The sequence below is a fragment of the Diabrotica undecimpunctata genome, chromosome 3 (genome assembly GCF_040954645.1).
Source record: "Diabrotica undecimpunctata isolate CICGRU chromosome 3, icDiaUnde3, whole genome shotgun sequence".
In the NCBI taxonomy this organism is placed as follows: Eukaryota; Metazoa; Arthropoda; class Insecta; order Coleoptera; family Chrysomelidae; genus Diabrotica; species Diabrotica undecimpunctata.
Genome location: NC_092805.1, coordinates 43,123,681 through 43,143,958, shown reverse-complemented (window position 1 = coordinate 43,143,958; position 20,278 = coordinate 43,123,681). Strand labels below are relative to the sequence as shown.

Genomic DNA, 20,278 nt, shown 5'->3' with positions numbered 1-20,278 from the left:
AATCTCACTGCTATTTCTTGTGTTTTTTGAAGTTGGTTAAGCTTAGCTTGCCTTTTTTCCTCTACTGCAGGTCTGCATTCATTATCATACCATTCCGCATTTCTTTGCCTTTTGGCTTTTCCGACAGTTTCCTCTGCTGACTCCGTTATAATTGTTTTTAATTGTCTCCATTCCTCCTCTGCAGTATCTTCCTCTCTAGTTCGGTTGAGTTTTATTTGGAGAGCATTTCTGTAATCTTGTCTCTTTGTTGCGTCGGTGCATATACATTAACCATTGTCACGTTATGAAATTTACCTTTAAATCTTATGGTGCAAATTCTATCTGATATTGGTGTAAATGCGATAATGGCTTTTCGCAGTTTCTTGGTTACCATAAACCTTACTCCTCTTTCACCTTGTCTCATTTCATTTCCGGAGTAGTATAGTGAGAACTCTCGTAGCCCAATTGTTTATGTATAATAGTCAAAATGCTACTCTTTGATAACTTTAGACTATCAGTTATCTCTTGCAATTTTACTTTGGGGTTTTCCATAATAATTGTCAGCATTTTTTGGATGTTTTCGGGAATAACTGCCTCTTTGGTCTTTCCGGAGCGCTTAGCATCGTTGGTGTAGGTACGACTTCATTTGAACTCAGTAAATCATCATTTAATCAAAACGCCGGCACAACTTTTTCCCATCAAATAACAGTGATAAATCAACACACGAAATTGCTTTTAATCCATTGTTTATAAAATCACAAAATTAGCCTCACTTCAAACACTGTAACTCAGTAAATAATAATCCGAATAACATGAACATTTTGACTGTATACTTTTAAAGGTTAGCGTCAAAAAATAGAAAATTCGTTAGAGCCGCCATCTTATGGTTAGACCAAGGACTTATTGACCGACGTTATTTTTAACAAGATCAAAAAAGAGTCAAGTACAATGTAAGTAAAATTTAAAGGGAAAGCTAGGAAATGTGATCCGCTTTTTAATCAAGTGAAAACCAATTATAGGAAGATGAGAGAAGAAATAACAGGAGATAATAATACTAATAAGACAAAAATGTAGAAACATTCGAGTAATACAAAAAAAAGTCCAATTTACTTGAGGAGGTCTATACACATTTGTTATTGATAGCTCTTCAATTTTTATGACTGTGCTATTTATGTATATGCAAGACTGAAAATGTTTCATTGCGGTTATGATTACTAGCTCAGAAATGGTAACAAAATACAAGTTTTTGAGAAAAATTGTTAAAATAGATCTATTTTATTATAACTGTTTCTTTACAGGCTGTTTACAACCAAATGAAGTTGTAGAATTAGACATCCAATGTACTCCCACGAAAAATACAAATTTTATAAGAAATGACCTGATTATACATTGCGATGATCTAGAGGTAAAAGTTCCTGTAACTTGTATGCTGCAATCTGCCGAGGTCTACTTCATACAAACATCAGTAGAATTTTTAGAAATTTTCGTGGGATTACAGTATAATAAAACGATAACTCTCTGTAATAAGAGTCCCTTTACATTACAATTTCAGGTAAGAATATCAAGGAAAAAAGTATCGTGAACTTTCTTATACTGTTGTGTATACAGTGTTTTTCAGATAAAACCATCCACCTAAATAACTTTTGAACTTCTAATTTTTAGGAAAAGCGCAAAAACACGTCTATTAATATTTGAAGGGGGATACATGTCATATTTATTATTCTTTAGGTGCCGTTTTCTTAGCGAAGGTTGGCGATGACCTCTGCAAAGTCTTCCCTATTTTGGGCTTTCCTTATTAAACTTTGAAAGTCTAATCCTGTCCAATCTTTGATGTTGAGCAGCCAGGTCATTTGTCGTCTACCCGGGCCGCCTCTGCCTTCTATTTTCCCTTCTATAATAAGCTGAAGGAAGTTTTACCTGTCGTGTCTAAATATGTGTCCAAGATAAGACGTTTTACGCTTCTTGACAATTTCTGTGAGTTCACGTTCTCTATTCATACGCCTTAAAACTTCTTTATTTCTAACGCTGTCGATCCATGGAATTTTCAGCATACGACGAAATACCCACATCTCAAAGCTCTTCAAACGTCGTAACGAGCTGACTGTTAACGTCCAAGCTTCCACGCCATGTAATAGTACACTATATACATAACACTTAATCATGCGGTATCGTAGGGACAAATCAAGATTACGGGTAGTGAGTAACTGTCGCATCTAAGGTGTTTCTTGCCTGTTCTATTCTACATTCACCCTCTTGTTCTTGGTCTAAGGTTTCATGTATCCAACAGCCTAGATACTTAAACTTTTTCACTTGTTCAAATAGATTATTGTTGACTAGTATGTTTATAACTGGTGTGTGTTTTTTTTAAATTACCATTGTTTTGGTTTTTTCTACATTCACCTTAAGGCCGTATAGTTCTCCTTCTCGCACTACTTTGGTTAACAGAATTTGTAGTTCTTCTTCACTGCCAGCAATCAGTACTGTATCATCGGCATACCTGATATTGTTCACGATTTTTCCATTGACTTTTATTTCTTCTTGTGCTTCATCTAAAGCATGTGCAAACATGTCCTCTGAGTACAAGTTGAATAATAATGGTGATAGTATACAATCTTGTCTAACTCCTCTTTGGATGTTTATGGTTTCAGTATCATCCATTTCAGTTCTGACAGAGGCGTTTTAGTTCCAGTAGTAGCAGTTATATTTAAGCTTGCTAATGAAGGCACCCTTTCACCCTCATATCATCACTTAATTTTTTTTAGATAAATTGCACCTTTTTTATTTGATATTTGTATTCTCCTCTTTGTACTGATTTCAAAAATGTATATATGGTGCTTAAAGTGTTAGTTTATGAGAAAATAAATACAAAATCAAGAAAACTGGATTGAAAAAAATTATTTTTTAACAATTTTATTGTAAGCATTTAGAATGAATATTTCACTACCAAAAATGTTTATAATAATTGTTAGAAATTACTGCCATTCACTTTTATACAATATTACAATCTATTTTAAAATTCTACTCTGACATTGCTTACAACGTCTGCATTTAATTGTCGACATTCATCCTCTATTTTTTGTCGTAAATCTTCCAGAGATTCTGGTTGAGTAGCATAAATTTTTGTTCTTAGATACCCCAATAAGAAGAAGTCTAGGAGTGTTAAATCCGGATATCTAGGTAGCCAATCCATAATCTGTCCTCTTCTATCTACCTAACGAGCGGGAAAAGTTTCGATTAAAAATTGTCGCACCGTTAGAGCAAAGTGTAGAGGAGCTTCATCATGTTAAAATGTTCGAAAATGTTGTTATCAGTTTCTACTATTTTCTAATACGATCAACCACTTGCTTAGGTAACTCAATGTACGATGCATCATTTAAGTTTCAAGTGATAAAAAAGGGTCCGATAATGTAATCCCCTAAGTTACCACACCATAAGTTTAACCTTGTTGTTGTGAAATTCAGGCACAATATGTGGATCACTCTCAGCCCAGTATCGGCAATTATTCCAGTTCACCAAGGCATGTAAATTCATCGGGAAAGCAAATATTGCTTAATAATTGTGGATTAATAATGATGCATTGTGTCATTAATTCGCAAAATTAGGGATGATGATCAAAGTCTTCTTCATTTAACCCTTGTACCAATTTAATTTTGAATGTATGGAACTTAAATTGATGGACGATTCAGAAGACTGTAGAAGGTGAAACACCGATTGCTCTGTTGCTCTAAATTTCTGCATCAGTGTAATGACATACTTACAAGTTGCATGTCTATTGTGGTGTGCTTCATTAAACATTCTAGCAGCAGCTTTTGCACAATTATTTTTGTGGTGTGGTATAAACCTACAATTTCGATTCTTTCTTGCAAAGTGTAAACAAAGAAAACTTTTCTATATCATAAACTATCTCTTTAAGCATCATGTATTATACATTTTTGAAATCAGTACAAAAAGTAAAATCAAAATATAAAATAAAAAAAGGGTGAAGTAATTAAAAAAAAAATAAAAGAATGATACAGGGGGAAAGGGGGTGCCTTGCCCAGCAAGTTTAAATATTACATAATGTCTTCCTCTTCAAATATTAATTGACGTGTTTTTGCATTTTTCCTAAAAATCAGAAGTTCAAAAGTTATTTAAAGTGGATAGTTTTTTCTGAAAAGAACTGTATATTATATATACACTTTTCTATAGAAACATCATTCGGATGCCTATTTCAATTTTTAGTGATTACAAGCAATTATTGTTTAATATATTAAGCTCAAATTTTTACTGTAAATATTCCAAAATCACAACATTATTGCATTCACTATTTCAATGGGAATAAGCCACAATTAAAGGTTAAAGTAAGTTTATTGACGTTTCAATTTCCACTTCGGAAATCGTTCTCAAAATACAAACATTAGTAAATTAAACAAATTTTGTTTTTTTGTTACTTGGTGAAAAATTCTTCTAATAATTTAATTTTATCTGACTCATTTATATTGACAATTTAGACATACATTATACATTTTAAAGTAGGCGACTTTAAAATGATATTGCCAATATTGTTGAGTTGCGTTCCTGGGACGACTTTACTTGTAAGATAGTTCATTCGATTACATGAAATCAACTTTAACTTGAGAATATCCGTCAGAAAAAAGCACAGCAATTAATTCGTCTTTAAAAAGACAAACACATGCCATGATGACAGTAAAAATCTTCTGTTAGTGATTCCATAGTAAATTATGAGGGAAAAACCAGAAAAAAAACCTCATAATACTATCCCGACATCGTAAGTATTTGGTCGTGCATTTAGTTTACTTTCAATAAACACCAAATTCTGATATTATATCTTTGTTATTTAAAAAACATAAATGATGTATTCTCTATATGTTACCGACTTACTAATACTAGTATTTTCCTTTTAACATATTATAGAGGATATATAATATGCGTGGGTGTATAATCTTGGTATACATGAAAAGGGCTATATATATATATATATATATTATATATATATATATATATATATATATATATATATATATATATATATATATATATATATATTATATCAATGGTATTCCGGGTTTGACTCCGCGTTAAATGTTGTTGGTTTTGATAAAAACCATTTTGACGACGTTTCGGCAAGATCTCACTTGCCATTTTCAAGTCTCTCTGGATGGTCTGCTTCTTGTCGATGTTCGAGTCGAACTTCCACTCGAGCATCGACAAGAAGCAGACCATCCAGAGAGACTTGAAAATGGCAAGTGAGATCTTGCCAAAACGTCGTCAAAATGGTTTTTATCAAAACCAACAACATTTAACGCGGAGTCAAACCCGGAATACCATTGATATAACATACAGCTCCCGCGGAAATATCAAAACTAACATATATATATATATATATATATATATATATATATATATATATATATATATATGGTATGTGGTATGTGGTCTGAAAATACTGGTATTGCTAGTATTCTCGTTAAACATTTTAAAGAGCGTGAACGCCTTCCTAAAAACCTCATCGTTTATACCGATAATTGTGGAGGCCAAAACAAAAACTTGGTTTTGATTAGCTTGTGGAAGCAATTGGTAATGGACGGTATTTTTGATTCTGTAGAGCATAGAATCTTACCAGTTGGGCATACTCATCTACCATCCGACCGAGACTTTGCTATGATCGAGAAATATAAAAAGAAAATGAACGTAGTAGATGAACCAGCAGACTGATTTGATGCAGTAAGGAAGTGTAAAAGAACCAATCCTTTTGAAGTAACAATAATGAAAAGAGAAGACTTCTTTCATTTAAAGTTTTGGAAGAAACTATAACCAAAAAAAAGTTAACAGATGAAAAAAAAATGTTTTCTTCCCCAAAATTTGTGTTTTTAGATTTGACAATGAACGCCCAAATATAATGAAAATAAAACAGTTCCTAAATGAAATTTTTAAGAATGTAAATGTTGGAAAAAAGGGGTATCAGAAATCAATGTTTGGCAGACTGTCTTCAGTAAAAGTATGCAGAACCAATAAAACTAAACCCTCAAAAACTTATCGCTTTTGCTACCTTACATACCCGAAGTTAACCACTAATTTTATTTGAAAATTTGTGCAAAAAATTTAGTTATTCAAGAGGCTGAGCAACAAAGAATGGCAACAGAAGATATAGATGAAGAATACCTGTCAAGTGAAAACTACGTTCAGATTTTTTATATGTAAAAGGATGCAAGCTACAATTTTCTCAACAATTAAATCTTAAAAAACAAAATTAATGCTTTTTTTTTCAATTTCTTTTTATTGGTAAAATACTCAATGGTTTTATCTTTTGTACCTCAAATCAAATAAATTGCACTTAAATTGGATTTTGTAGATTTAAAATGATTTTCAAACATTAATTATCTCTAAAGTAATTGTATGTGGCATATATCCTTTTCACGCCAAGGTCTTCATTATTTAAATTAAAAATCAGATTATACATTTAATTTATCACTAAAATAAATTTGAAATATTTTCAAATGCAATATCTATATCTGTATCAGTAGCAATATCTTTTTCACAAATATCCGAGGCATCAACGTTATCACAATTGTTAGATGCATTTCTTGCAAAATATTGAAGGGATTATTTCCATTTTTATTTTTATCTATGTATTCGTGCATGCATAAATAATTTGCTTAAATAAAATCTGGGTAGTAGGAAGGTTAGTAGTACGGATTGTTTGTACACATTTTTTGATAAGTTCTTTAAATATTGGTAAATAATAGATTATAGTGATATATCATATTATGACCTATGTATAGTAAGTAGTAGGCTACAGTTGCGTATATACATAAGTATCAAAATTATACCAAAGAAACCATATTCTGAAATACAATGTAATTTGGCACGAGATTACAACTAACTTTTGTTGAAGGCAACATGACTAATTATTATATTTTTGAATATAATGATTATTGTTATCTTACGTTCCCTATATAAAACAAATCGCAAAAAACGCGCGCCTTAACAGTTACCTTAACATTCCAAGATTACATCTGAATCCTTAATATTTACACAATTTCTGCGGTTATTTGTCGGTTGATCTGTTATTCGGTTAATGTAATTTTGCGATTATAAATTACGTTCATTTTCCAGCATATTGACTGTACTTACTATACAGGGTGTTTCAAAAAAGGTAACCCCGTCTCTAGGATAGGTAACAAACTGAAAAATAATTAGGATTTGCTTAGTAAAAAATTTTTGTAACGCCATCCGTTTTCAAGATACAGAGCGTTGAACAAAAAAAAATTTTACGCATTTTTTACGATTTTGCCGAAACTACTGGCAACATTGTAATGAAATTTTATACGAATATGTTTTAGAAGCTGATACATCCCATGAGTTTGTTTCTATATCTGATTCTCATAGAGGGCGCTAGTTACACGGATCGTACTAAGTATTAGTCAATATAACTTTTTTAAAAGTATAATTATTAATCAAAATTTCAAGTAAACTTAAACACCATTCAATTTTACACGAAAAAGGTACTCTTGGTAAAACTCGATACTGTGCACCGTTTTCGGAATATTTTGATTTGAAAATTATAAAGTAATAATTGATGATGGTATAAAATAGTTAGTAATTAAACAAAACTCACAAGAAGAAAATTAAATTAATGACTAAGAACCTAAAATAAAATTCAATTACAATGTTCAAAAGTGTTCAAAATGCTCTCCGTTTTCGCGAATACACAAGTCTATTCTTTTTTCTAAAGATTCCATTAACCTTCTAAACGGTAGGGGATCAGCTATGATGTCATTAAATTAACGTTGAATTCTTTCTTCCAATTCTTGGCGTGAATTTACCTCCGTAGCATAGGCTTTTTCCTTAATATACGACCAAACTGCGTAGTCCAAAGGGTTAAAATCGCATGACCGAGGAGGCCAATGAATCGGAGCTTCTGCACCTCTACCAATCCATCGATTCGGAAAATGATTACTCAACCAATTACGACACCTTCTATCAAAGTGTGGTGGAGCTCCATCGTGCATAAAAAATAAAGATCTTTGCTCGTTTAGCGTTAAATCTTCTAATATCTCGAATAAGGAATTGTTTAAAAAATCAAGATACATATCACCATTTAAATTTCCAGGTAGAATATGATAACCTATTAATTTGTTACCTAAAGTTGCAGCCCAAACATGAACTTTAAATGAGTGTTGGTAATGTGATACCCTTTTGACTCGTGGATTATCATCACACCAGTAGTGTGCATTATGGGAGTTAAACATACCTTGTCGCGTAAAGGTGGCCTCGTCCGTAAAAAGAATTCATTTTAAAAAATTTGGATTGTGGGCTGTCCTTTGTTGCAATGTTTTACAAAAATCCACTCTAACCGGTAGATCATCTGGCAAGAGCTCCTGGACTTGTCTGTAATGATAAGGATGTAATTGCTGTTCTTTCAGTATCCGCCAAGTACTTGAAGAAGAAGTATTTGTTTGTCTTGCTATATTCCTTAAGCTAACTGTTGGACCTTGATCAAGTAAATTTAAAATATTATTATCTTTATTAACTGTTCTTGTTGTTCTTGGTCTACCAGAATTTATTTTATTTGGTCTCACATTCCCAGTTTCTCGATAACGTCGTTTAACGGCTCTAAATGTTTTTTTACTTGGTAAGTTTCTTTTAGGAAACTTTTCTGCATAACGTGTCACAGCTGCACTAAAACATCCTAAACATTCGCCTAAGGTTAATAACATGTCAGTGTATTCAACATTTGAGTACATTTTAATTTGATTTTACAAATAACAAGGTTTCGAAACTCTAATTATTGTTGATTTATCGTCATAACAATCATTAAATGTCAGATTTCCATGGCACACTTGGAGAAAATAGAAGTATACCTATTAGAACTTTATCATTACTACCAGCATCAATAATGTGCTAAAAGACATATGGGAACAAGAAAAATTACCGAAGGAATGGACCGAAGCGACACTGTGCTCTTTTCACAAAAAAGGCGATAAAAGTTTATGCCACAATTACAGGGGAATAGCCCTACTAAATGTTGCATATAAAATACTTGCAGTATATATAAAAGACAAGCTATCTCAAAATATAGATAATGACATAGGGGAATATCAATGTGGATTCAGAAGAGGGCGCAGCACAGTGGATCAAATTTTCCTACTGCGCGAAATACAAGCAGAAAGCTACGAATATGGGAAAGATGCAATGGCCCTATTCATCGACTTTAAACAAGCGTTCGATAGGACAAAGCGCAAAGAAATATACAAAGCACTACGTGAAATGGGAATTAGTGAAAAACTGATAAGAATGGTAAAAATGACACTCCGAAAAACAGAGAATAGGGTTCAAATAAATGGCGAAGAAACAGATAAGTTTGAGGTTAGTAAGGGGGTGCGACAAGGAGACCCACTGTCATCGCTGTTGTTCAGTATCGTCCTCGAAGTTACCATCAGAGAAGCTGGAATCAACAGGTCAGGACTTATATATCAAAGAAAACACCAATGCTTAGCATTCGCTGACGACATTGTACTGATAGCCAGAAGTAAGCAAGAATTAAAAGAAATAATAAAAAGATTAGAAATGAAAGCGAGAAAGAAAGGGATGTACATAAATGAAGAAAAGACCAAATATATGGAATGGACAGAAAGAGATTACCTACAAGAACAATATCTGACAGTAATAACAGATGAAAAAACATATAAATTCGAAGAAGTAGAAATATTCCAGTATTTAGGAGCGACATTCACGAGAAGACCAAATATGAAGGAAGAAATCCAAGCGAGAATTATGGCCGGTAACCGTTGTATTTTTGCACTAAACAATTTATTAAGAAGCAAAAACATATCTAGAAGGGCTAAGATAAGAATATATAAGACAGTAATAAGACCTATTGTATTATATGCCAGTGAAACATGGACAATGAACAAATCCGAGCAAGTCTTGCTGCAAGTCTGGGAAAGAAAAGTCCTCAGGAAAATATTTGGAGGTAAATTATGGAATGGTATATGGATAAAAAGACCAAATATGGAATTAGAGGAGATGTATGGAGAGCCGAATATCGTAGGGATCATAAAGTCACAAAGACTGAGATGGTTGGGACACATCCAAAGGATGGAAAACACGAGACTGCCAAAAAGAATGCTAATGGGAGGAATAGGAGGGAAAAGGAAGAAAGGCAGACCGAAAACCAGGTGGAAGAAGGATGTTGAAAAAGACATAGAAAAACTTAAAATACCAAACTGGAAAAATAAAGCAACAAACAGAAAAGAGTGGAAAAGAATAGTAACCCAAGCCATGAGCCTTCTAGGCCTGGAGAGCTAAATTATATATATAAGTTTCTCTTAGGAAACTTTTCTGCATAACGTGTCACAGCTGCACTACAACATCCTAAACATTCGCCTAAGGTTAATAACATGTCAGTGTATTCAACATTTGAGTACATTTTAATTTGATTTTACAAATAACAAGGTTTCAAAACTCTAATTATTGTTGATTTATCGTCATAACAATCATTAAATGTCAGATTTCCATGGCACACTTGGAGAAAATAGAAGTATACCTATTAGAACTTTATCATTACTACCAGCATCAATAATATTACTTCATAATTTTCAAATCAAAATATTCCGAAAACGGTACACAGTATCGAGTTTTACCAAGAGTACCTTTTTCGTGTAAAATTGAATGATATTTAAGTTTACATGAACTTTTGATTAATAATTATACTCTTAAAAAAGTTATATTGACTAATACTTAGTATGATCCGTGTAACTAGCGCCCTCTATGAGAATCAGATATAAAAACAAATTCATGAAATGTATCAGCTTCCAAAACATATTCGTATAAAATTTCATTACAATGTTGCCAGTAGTTTCGGCAAAATCGTAAAATATGCGTAAAATTTTTTTTTTCTTCAACGCCCTGTGTCTTGAAAACGGATGGCGTTACAACAATTTTTTACTAAGCAAACCCCAATTATTTTTCAGTTTTTTACTTACCCTAGAGACGGGGTTACCTTTTTTTGAAACACCCTGCAGATGTGTAGGTGTTAAGTATTCTAGCATTTTCACATTTGATTATTTGCATTAATATTGAATTTCTAGTGGAAAAAATATGCAACGGACCTGCAAGAAATAGAACAAAGACAACGGTTTGTGGGTTATGTGAAGCACATCGTCGATATGGAAAAGAGAAAATCTAATAAATTAGAATATATGGATACTATTGATCACGAAGGCCATAAGAACATATGCACCAAAAAACTTGAGAATAACATAGAAGAAGATATTGAATTTTTGTACAAAAGTGAAGTATTCAGTATACTTCCTATGGTAAGAATAAGAAAATTGGAAAAAAAGAAATTTATTTATTATAATATTTTTTAGACGGGAAAATTATTTCCCCATCAATCTATGGACTTTATGGTAATATTCTTTCCCACTGCAAACGAAGTTTACCTGAGTACTGCTTATCTAGACATAACTGGAAGGTCTGAAAGACTAGCAGTAAATCTATCCGGTATAGGAAAAGGTCCCACCGTCATTTTCAACGTGACCAAATTGGATATAGGTTCAATTTTTCTGGAGGTAACTCACGAGTATCAGGTTGTGGTAAAAAATGACGGTAAGAGAATGTGTATAACAATACCTGTTTTATTAACAGTAATTTTGAAGTAATTATGTAATATATATATATATATATATATATATATATATATATATATATATATATATATATATATATATATATATATATATATATATATATATATAAGGTTCTTGAACTCCTAAGTGGAGCATAGCGCTTCAGTGAAAACGTGCCATCGGGTTCTATTTTGCGCTAAGGCCTTCACCTCATTCCAAGACTTTCCTTGGCCTCTTATCTCGTCCATGATGGATCTTCTCCAAGTTTGTACTGGGCGGCCTCTTTTTCTTTTCCCTTGGGGATTCCACTCTAGGGCAGTCTTTGCGATATTGGAACTATTTTTTCGGAGTGTGTGACCGATCCAACCCCACTTAATTTCATTTTGTACCCTCTTTTGTTCGGTTAGGTGTAGCAGATCTTGGTTTCTGATGGTGTTAGGCCAGAATATACGAACAATTCTTCGTAGACATTTGTTAACAAAGACCTGCAGTTTGTCTGTGAGGGTGTTTGTCTCTTTTCAGGTTTCACTTCCGTAGAGTAGAACAGACATGACATTTGATCGGAATATTCGGATCTTTGTCCTTGTAGTATACTCGCCAGATCTCCAAACAGGGTTGAGCCTGCTGAAAGCTTGTTCTGGCTAATTGGCTTAGTTCCAGTGCCATAAAACAAAACACACACACACACACACAAAGCTTGTTGGGCTTTTCGTATTCTCATACGAATATCGTCTTCTGTACCTCCGTTTTGACACTTCCAAGATACGTAAAGTTTTCCACATTTTCAATCTGCATATTGTCGATAGTAAATAGCGTGTTGTTCCTTGCATTTATTCTCATGGACTTCTTTTTACTAATATTGATTTTCAAACCTATTTTATTGGCTTCAGTGGAAAGTGTTTCCAATTGGTAAGTCAGATCTTGGAACCTTTGACCTAATAGGCAGATATCGTCCGCGTATTTTAGATCGCTTAGGCGTGTGGTTAACGTCCATTGTATCCCTCTTGTGTCGGAGTCTAGTTTGGAGAGAACATAGTCTATAGCTATGTTAAAAAGAAACGGAGAAAGCACGCATCCCTGTCTAACTCCAGTAAGTACGTCGAATTCGTCACTGTTGATCCCATTGTGTGTCACGCTGCATTTCGCATCAGTATATAGTGACTTTATAATAGAAATTATTTTTTGCGGGATATTTCTTAGCTCTAAAATTTTCCATACAGCAGCGTGAGACAAGCTATCAAAGGCACGTTCAAAATCAACAAAAACCATGTATAGGGGTGTATTCCATTCAACCGATTGTTCCATTATTACCATCGCAGTATTAATGTGGTCTATGCAGGAGGATTCTGGTCTAAAGCCTGCTTGATTAGCTCGAAACCTTGTTCGTTATTCTTTTCAGTATGATGGTCGTGAAAATTTTATTTATGACAGTAAGCAAGGTTATTCCTCTCCAATTTTTGCACAGTGTGAGGTTGCCTTTTTTCGGAAGCTTGATAATATTACCTTTTTTCCAGCCCGCCGGAATGTGGTTTGTTTCCCACACCTCTCGGACTATGGGGAGCAAAAGTTCAGCAGTTAGATGCGGATCAGCTTTAAGTATTTCAGCAGCAATGTTATCGATTCCCGGTGACTTCTTGTTTCTCAGAGATTTGATAGCTGCTATTATCTTCGTTTTGGAAGGGGCCTCGGAAGAAATATGCAAGTCTATACTCTGCGGGTTTTCGACAATTTCGTCTGCGTTATCTCTGGGAATACCTAGCATCTCCTGAAAATGCTCTTTCCATCTCTCTACTTGGTCATCTGTTGTAGTAAGTAATTCGCCTGTCTTGGATCTTACAATGTTCGAACAGTTGGACCCTTTTTGTGTTAGTCGTCTAGTAATTTGGTAAAGCTCCCTAGTTCTGTTGTGTTGTGCAGCTGTTTCTGCTTGTTTTGCCAGTTCTTCGACCCACCTTCTTTTGTCTCTTCTTGCTTTTCTTATATATATATATATATATATATATATATATATATATATATATATATATATATATATATATATATATATATATACGTATACAGGGTGAGTCACCACTAACGAGACGAAAGATTACAGCGAAACGGTAAAATATTTTGAAAAATTTTTAAATGTATAGTATGTAGGTTGATAAAGGATACATTTTAAAATATAGTATATAACAAAGTTATATTTTTTCTTATGGAATACCCTGTATTTTATTGGATTTTCTAATTGTCTGCAAAAAATAAGGTATAGTTTTATAAGACTTTCCTATATCTATGTACAGAGTGTTCTGCGTTATGTCGAATTTTTTTAAAATGTAAAGCTTTAAACGAGGACTCATTCTTAATTTATTTAAGCAATTCTAATAAAATAATTCATACATCTAAATAGCTGGATATTGGTCGAATGTATTTCATGATTGATTATTAAACATTTATTGACAGGATGTTCAAAATTTGTAGTTTCATTATTGAATCAAAGTTAACTATAGTTTTTCTTGTAGGACACCCTGTATTTTATTTCATTTTATAATTGTCCACAAAAAACAAGGTATAGTTTCATGAGAGTTCCCTACACCTAAGTATAGAGTGTTTTGAGTAATGCGACTTTTCTTAAAATGTAAAGTTTTAAAAGAAGACTCATTCTCAACTTATTTAAGCAATTATATCAAATTTACTCTTACATCTAAATATTGGGATATTCGTTGAATGTATTCTGATTATTGATTATTAAACATCTGTGTACAAGGTGTTCAAAATTTACAGTTTTATTATTAGATTGTTCAATGCGTAATGTGGGATTTATTTTAAGTGAAACACCATGTATATTAATCGACCGTAATATTAAAGTTTTCTCTTTTGAATGGTATAACGGATGTCATATACCTAGGTGTCATAGTTTTTGCGTAATTTTTGCCTAGTGATGCAAAATGCCTACAACAAAAGATGTAGTAAGTTATTATCATTGTATGACATTGTCATTTTACGATCTGGTAATTGTCAAAAATATAAACATTCGGATATTATCTTCAAATTTAATTGTCCCTAAAAATGGAGAATTACGCTAGCTACGAAATAGTCGACATGGTACTGTGCATTGGGGAAAGTTTGGAAAAATGTCTCTGAGCTTTTTAAGTTACGCTCAAAAGTATCCTGATAAAAAGCACCCAAAAAAGGAAGGTTTTGACAGATTGCTTAATAGATTCCGTGAGTTATATTCAAATAAAAATAAACCAATTATTGGTGACAAGGTCAACGAACTTGAGGTCCTGATTTCTATTACGGAAAACCCAAATAATATGGAGTACTTGAAAAATATCGAGTTAATTAGCAATCAGGTAAATGAGTGCATGACAAATCACTATCATCCGTATCATACTCAACTACACCAATATTTGACAGAACAAGATTATGCTAAACGTTTAAAATTTTGTTTATGGACTTTGAATAAAGTTGGAAAAGTTCCTAGTTTTTTTTTAAATGTATTGTTTTACAGACGAGTCTACTTTTCACAGTAATGTTCTAGTAAATAGATATAATTTTCATTATTATGATACAATAAACAAACATTTATTTCGTACTGTTGATCGCCAACACCGATGGTGTGTTAACGTTTGGGGCGGCATTATGGGCGAGTACTTTACCGGTCCGTATTATTTTGATTGGCAGTGAGGCAGATCCTTGAAAAAACCCTAGAGTTCGGCGTCGACACTCACCACATATTTGTTGACTTCAAAGCCGCATACGACTCCGTTAATAGAAATAAACTTCTACTTGCTATGGTAGAATTTCGCATTCCATTTGATCTTGTCCGGTTAACTGAACTTACACTCACAGGTGCAGAGAGCATGGTAAAAATCCAAAACGATCTCTCAAGACCCTTCCATTGCAAAAATGGACTAAGACAGGGTGATGGACTATCGTGTCTCTTATTTAACCTGGCATTAGAAAAAACAATTCGAGAGTCGCAGATTACTACGAATGGTACTATCTTTAACAAATCAGTACAAATTGTCGGATACGCAGATGACATAGACATCATAGGTAGGTCCAAAGAATCTCTGACTGAAGCATTTCGGTCGTTAAGAGCATCTGCACACAGAATGGGACTAAATAAAAATGTTCAATAGACCAAATATATGTGTTGCACTAGGTCAAGCAACCCGACACCTACACGAATAATAATTGATGACCTAGAACTGGAAGGTGTTGACACCTTCATATACTTAGGGTCGCTGCTAACCAAAGATAACAACGTCAGTGAAGAAATAAAAAGAAGAGTAGTGCTCGCCAATAAGTGTTACTATGGCTTAAGAAGACAGATGGCCTCAAAAATGCCTAGAAAAATTAAACTTACTGTATACAAAACACTAATAAGACCAGTGCTAACATATGGTTTAGAAACTTGGACACTAACACAGAATGACCAAGAATTGCTCAAACGTTTCGAGCGAAAAATACTAAGACGAATATATGGAGGCATAAAAGAACAAGGTTTGTGGCGCAGGTGTTACAATTTTTAGTTGTATAGAAGATTTGGAGAACCTGACGTTGTAAAAAAAATTCATTAAGGTAGCACGCCTCAGATGGATAGGTCATGTAATCAGACGAGAGAAAGATGCCATAGTCAGAAAAGTTTTTGACCAAAGAGGGCCGATCGGACAACGAACAAGAGGAAGACCGAGACTTAGGTACCAAGACAACCTAGAAAATGATTTGAAGTCTATCGGAATTAGAGCATGGAGAAGAGTTGCCAGAGACAGGGGCGAATGGAGGATTGTTCTGAAGAAGGCTTTGGCTCATAAAGAGCTGTAACGCCACTGATGATGATGATGATGATTATTTTGATTGAAATCTCAAAGGAATAAATTTTTTAAATTTCTTAAAACAAGATTTTTGAATCCTTCTTGAAAACCTTCCACTTAACAAAAATGTGGCTCCAATTGAACCGAGCTCCTGCTTATTTTCCACGTGATGCTAGGAACTACCTTAACAGAAAATTTAGAAATAAATGGATAGTTAGTGGTGCTCCGTATAATTGATCACCTAGGTCATCAGGATTAACCAAGACGGATTTATTTGAATGGGTTTATATTAAAAATATTTTAAATACTACACCCATTAGTACTCCAGATTATATAAAATTAAGAATTTCGAACGTTTTTGCGTCTATAACATCAGATATGTTAAATTGTAATAATATTAACAAGCCGCTTAAATTGGGTGCCAGATGTAACAATTTAAAACACGCCCATATTGGGCGCCAGTTAGTATTGTTACAACTTTTTGTGTACACTTTATTATTGTTACAACTGGCGCCACACGTTGGGCGCCAGTTATAACAATATTATTTTGCTTATTGGGGGACTACACAATTAGTGGTCATGTAGATGGGATAAGCAAAAAATTGAAACGTTTACGAACGACTACTCATGTTGTGGTTGGAGTGCAAGGTCGTGGATAAGGTGGAGATGGTTGGTGCAGAGCGAGTCGTGGGTTCTAAACTAGCTTTTGGAATCGGGGATGGGTCCCATGGACGAAATAAGTAAAGATAGGACAGGTTAAGATATATTAGAAAAGATACAGAAATAAACAAAAAGATAGATGGGTAAAATTACCAAAGATAAGATACCTCAAAATGAAGGCACATTATAAGAATATTTAATCTGATATGGTATTAAATTAAGATATTTGAAATATTTAAGTGTATACACAAAGAAAAAATTCACAGAACGGTAAGATAAGCAAGCGTCTTTACTCGAAGACTGAAGACTCGCCCAGAGTCCCCTTTATTTCTGTCAAAATTTAACAAGCTTCCAAAAAAAAAGTAGGATATCCCCCACTCAAAAATGATAACTTGCCTAAAAGATCGCAAGGCTGTTTCCATCTCTAGGAAGATACCCGAACATAAAACGGTTCTAGGTAAGTAATGGGACTCTTGTAGTTGGAAACCGTGAGAAAATATAGAACCTTTTAAATTAGGTCCTTTCAGAAAGATACCGTAAAGAGCTTTTACGACTGTGTTTACCAAAGTTATCAAAAAGGGCTTGCCTGGAACCGAAAAAGGTTAACAAAGCTCTACCATAAAATGTTCTACTTCGGCCTCTTTTGATAAGTATGACCATCCGTACTTTGAGAACTCCGTGATAGTAGGTATAAAATTTGCTAAGGTATAAATTTATATAAAATTTATATAATTTTATATAAATAATATATAAAATTTGCTAAGGGTGAGCGAACCCACCCGCATATCTATTTGCGGATACGGCCATGGGCGTATCAGCAACAGGGGTAAAGGGATTAAAAATTATTTACTATTTTAATTAAAAAACAAATGTTACATGGTTAATTATTACTTTTGAAATTATTTAAAAAAGTTTGTTACCTTAGATTTGAATACAAAAACACTCTCCCACAAACTTCAAACAATCAGATCCGACCCATGGGGAACACAAAATGAATGCTGGACAAATCCTGGGAGAAATCAAATCAAATACCATAACTGGACTTCAGGTTATCCTGAAGTTGAAGTATCAAACTCGGTTGCTTATTTTTCACTTAAAATCATGTCGGCTTACTTTGCCCTCAGATGCTGTTATCAAATCACTTGTCAAAGGATACAGCTTACTACAAAACGGTGATTAACTTACTTTACAAAGATTGCCACATGGCATATTGACCTCAAATCACCTTCTTCTCACCAATACTAATGGATTAAGGGAAAATTTTACCGGCTTTCAAAACTCTACGAAAACGATGTTCACGTACCCCGACCCTGAATTGTTCTCGTATGACTACTAACATTGAAGTCCCGATGACCAAATTCGGACACAATGAAAGCATCCGTCTCTTACGACGCTCCACCGAGAAGTGACATTACCACTCAAAATCATTCTCTGGTCCACATAAGCAGACAAAGTGTAGTAGTTTTGTCCGCACAGGGTACGGCAGATAAACAGCCAGTTAGAAATATCTCGAGAACTAAAGGTAACTGAATCATTACAATTTGAATGAAGGGGTTTTAAATAGTGACCTATTTATTGAAAATATTTTCATCTATTTACTACTTCCGGTTATACCAGTAACTTCTTTTGTTTGAAGGGGATACTTTCCTATACCTATTGTGAACCGTTTTTGAGTTATAATGGTTTTTATATGAAAATTACACTTTTCTACCATGTATATAAAGTTCAATATTTTCTAATGTAATTTAAATAAAAGTTTAAATTTCTTATCAGCTTATTAACCTTAATGCTGTCAAATGCAGATGCTCATTAGTAGCTCTTGATATTGATTCTGTATTTATTTTGTTAAGAACTTAAAGGATTTTATTAATTATAGCTTTTTCAATAGGGACAGGTTTAGAGAACACTTTATTTTTAACATCTCTCCAAATATAGTAATCTAACGATGACAATGCGAGCTTGGTGACCAAAGAAACGGATTTTTATAAGCTATCAGTCTATCGCTAAAAATTTCATCAAGCAATGTACCGACTCCCCGAATATTGTGAGCCGGTGCTCATTCTTGTTGAAACTAAGCCTTATTAGCCTTATTATTATGTAAAGCGTGCAGTGCTGGTACAATTACTTGCGTAAAATGTTGGAGTAACGCTCTCCGTTGAAATTTTCCTCATAAATCATGAGAGCGACTATCTTATTATTTTTCACAGCAAAAAAAACACTAAACGAAAAGTTAAACTTAAAATTTACTATAACACTTGATCTGAGGATTTTAGTCACTCCAGAATTGACTTTATGGCGGTTAAACATACCATTTTTTGTAAACTACGATTCATCACACTAAATATTTTTTTTGTAAATCTTGATCTTGGCATTTCATTAAAACCCATTCACAAAATTCTAGACGTCTTACACCTCCAATCTCTAGGATGTAAATGTTGAGCTAGTGTATACGAATAAAAGGTAAACTTTTAAACATTAACAATCTGATATATTTGTCAGGATATTTCAGAGGCTATTTATAGAGTTTTAAAAATGTATAAAGTTAATTTATTTAAAAAGTACAAGAGATAGGTATAGGGAATACTAATACAGATCGATAGTGAAAAACATTTTTGAAATTATACTTCTATACGCGCGTTCGACGTTGGAAATTTGTACGGGAGTGACTCGGCAAAATCATTACATATGTAAGATATAGGTAAGAGAGATACAGAAAATATATTTTCTCTCTCAAGAATAAAAATGTTCCTTTTGTAAATATATATTTAATATTTATTACTAATATTATTATTTTTTTATTAATATAATTATCGTGGTAAATTAAACATATGCGTAAGTAAGTTATGTATATTGTCATTTTTAAATACTTATGAATATTGCATTTTAATTTGTATTGTATTATTAGCGCAGTATTGTTAAAAAATAAGGTCGAAAAATGTTTCGCAGATATCTGAAGCGTTTAAAACATAGGTGGGGGTTACTAGATGACAAATATATGAAAAGGTACTCATATTTTTACCTTTGCGTTTTTTTTAAACAATAATTTATGGTCACAATTTAATTTTTTGTCTATAAGTTTTTTCTCTTATAGAAAAAGTTATTATTTATATATTATATTATATTTTCTTAGGGCTGTAAGTTTCGAAAAATTGAATGAATTTTATAGCTATAAGTTTCAATATAAAGTTTAGATTTTCATTT

At 33.2% G+C, this 20,278-nt stretch overlaps 2 protein-coding genes across 3 annotated transcripts in view; one reads left to right on the top strand and one right to left on the bottom strand.

Moving 5' to 3' along the window:
* The window catches only part of LOC140436736 (hydrocephalus-inducing protein homolog), a 371,509-nt gene that overhangs the window by 18,089 nt on the left and 333,142 nt on the right, over positions 1–20,278 (top strand). For both annotated transcript variants that reach the window (XM_072525797.1, XM_072525796.1), the window contains exons 5-7: positions 1,278–1,531; positions 11,073–11,300; positions 11,355–11,592. In XM_072525797.1, the coding sequence (XP_072381898.1) occupies positions 1,278–1,531; positions 11,073–11,300; positions 11,355–11,592 (720 nt within the window). The remainder of the gene's footprint in view (positions 1–1,277; positions 1,532–11,072; positions 11,301–11,354; positions 11,593–20,278) is intronic.
* LOC140436737 (uncharacterized) overlaps positions 1–20,278 on the bottom strand; it is a 167,799-nt gene that overhangs the window by 122,418 nt on the left and 25,103 nt on the right. The window lies entirely within an intron of this gene.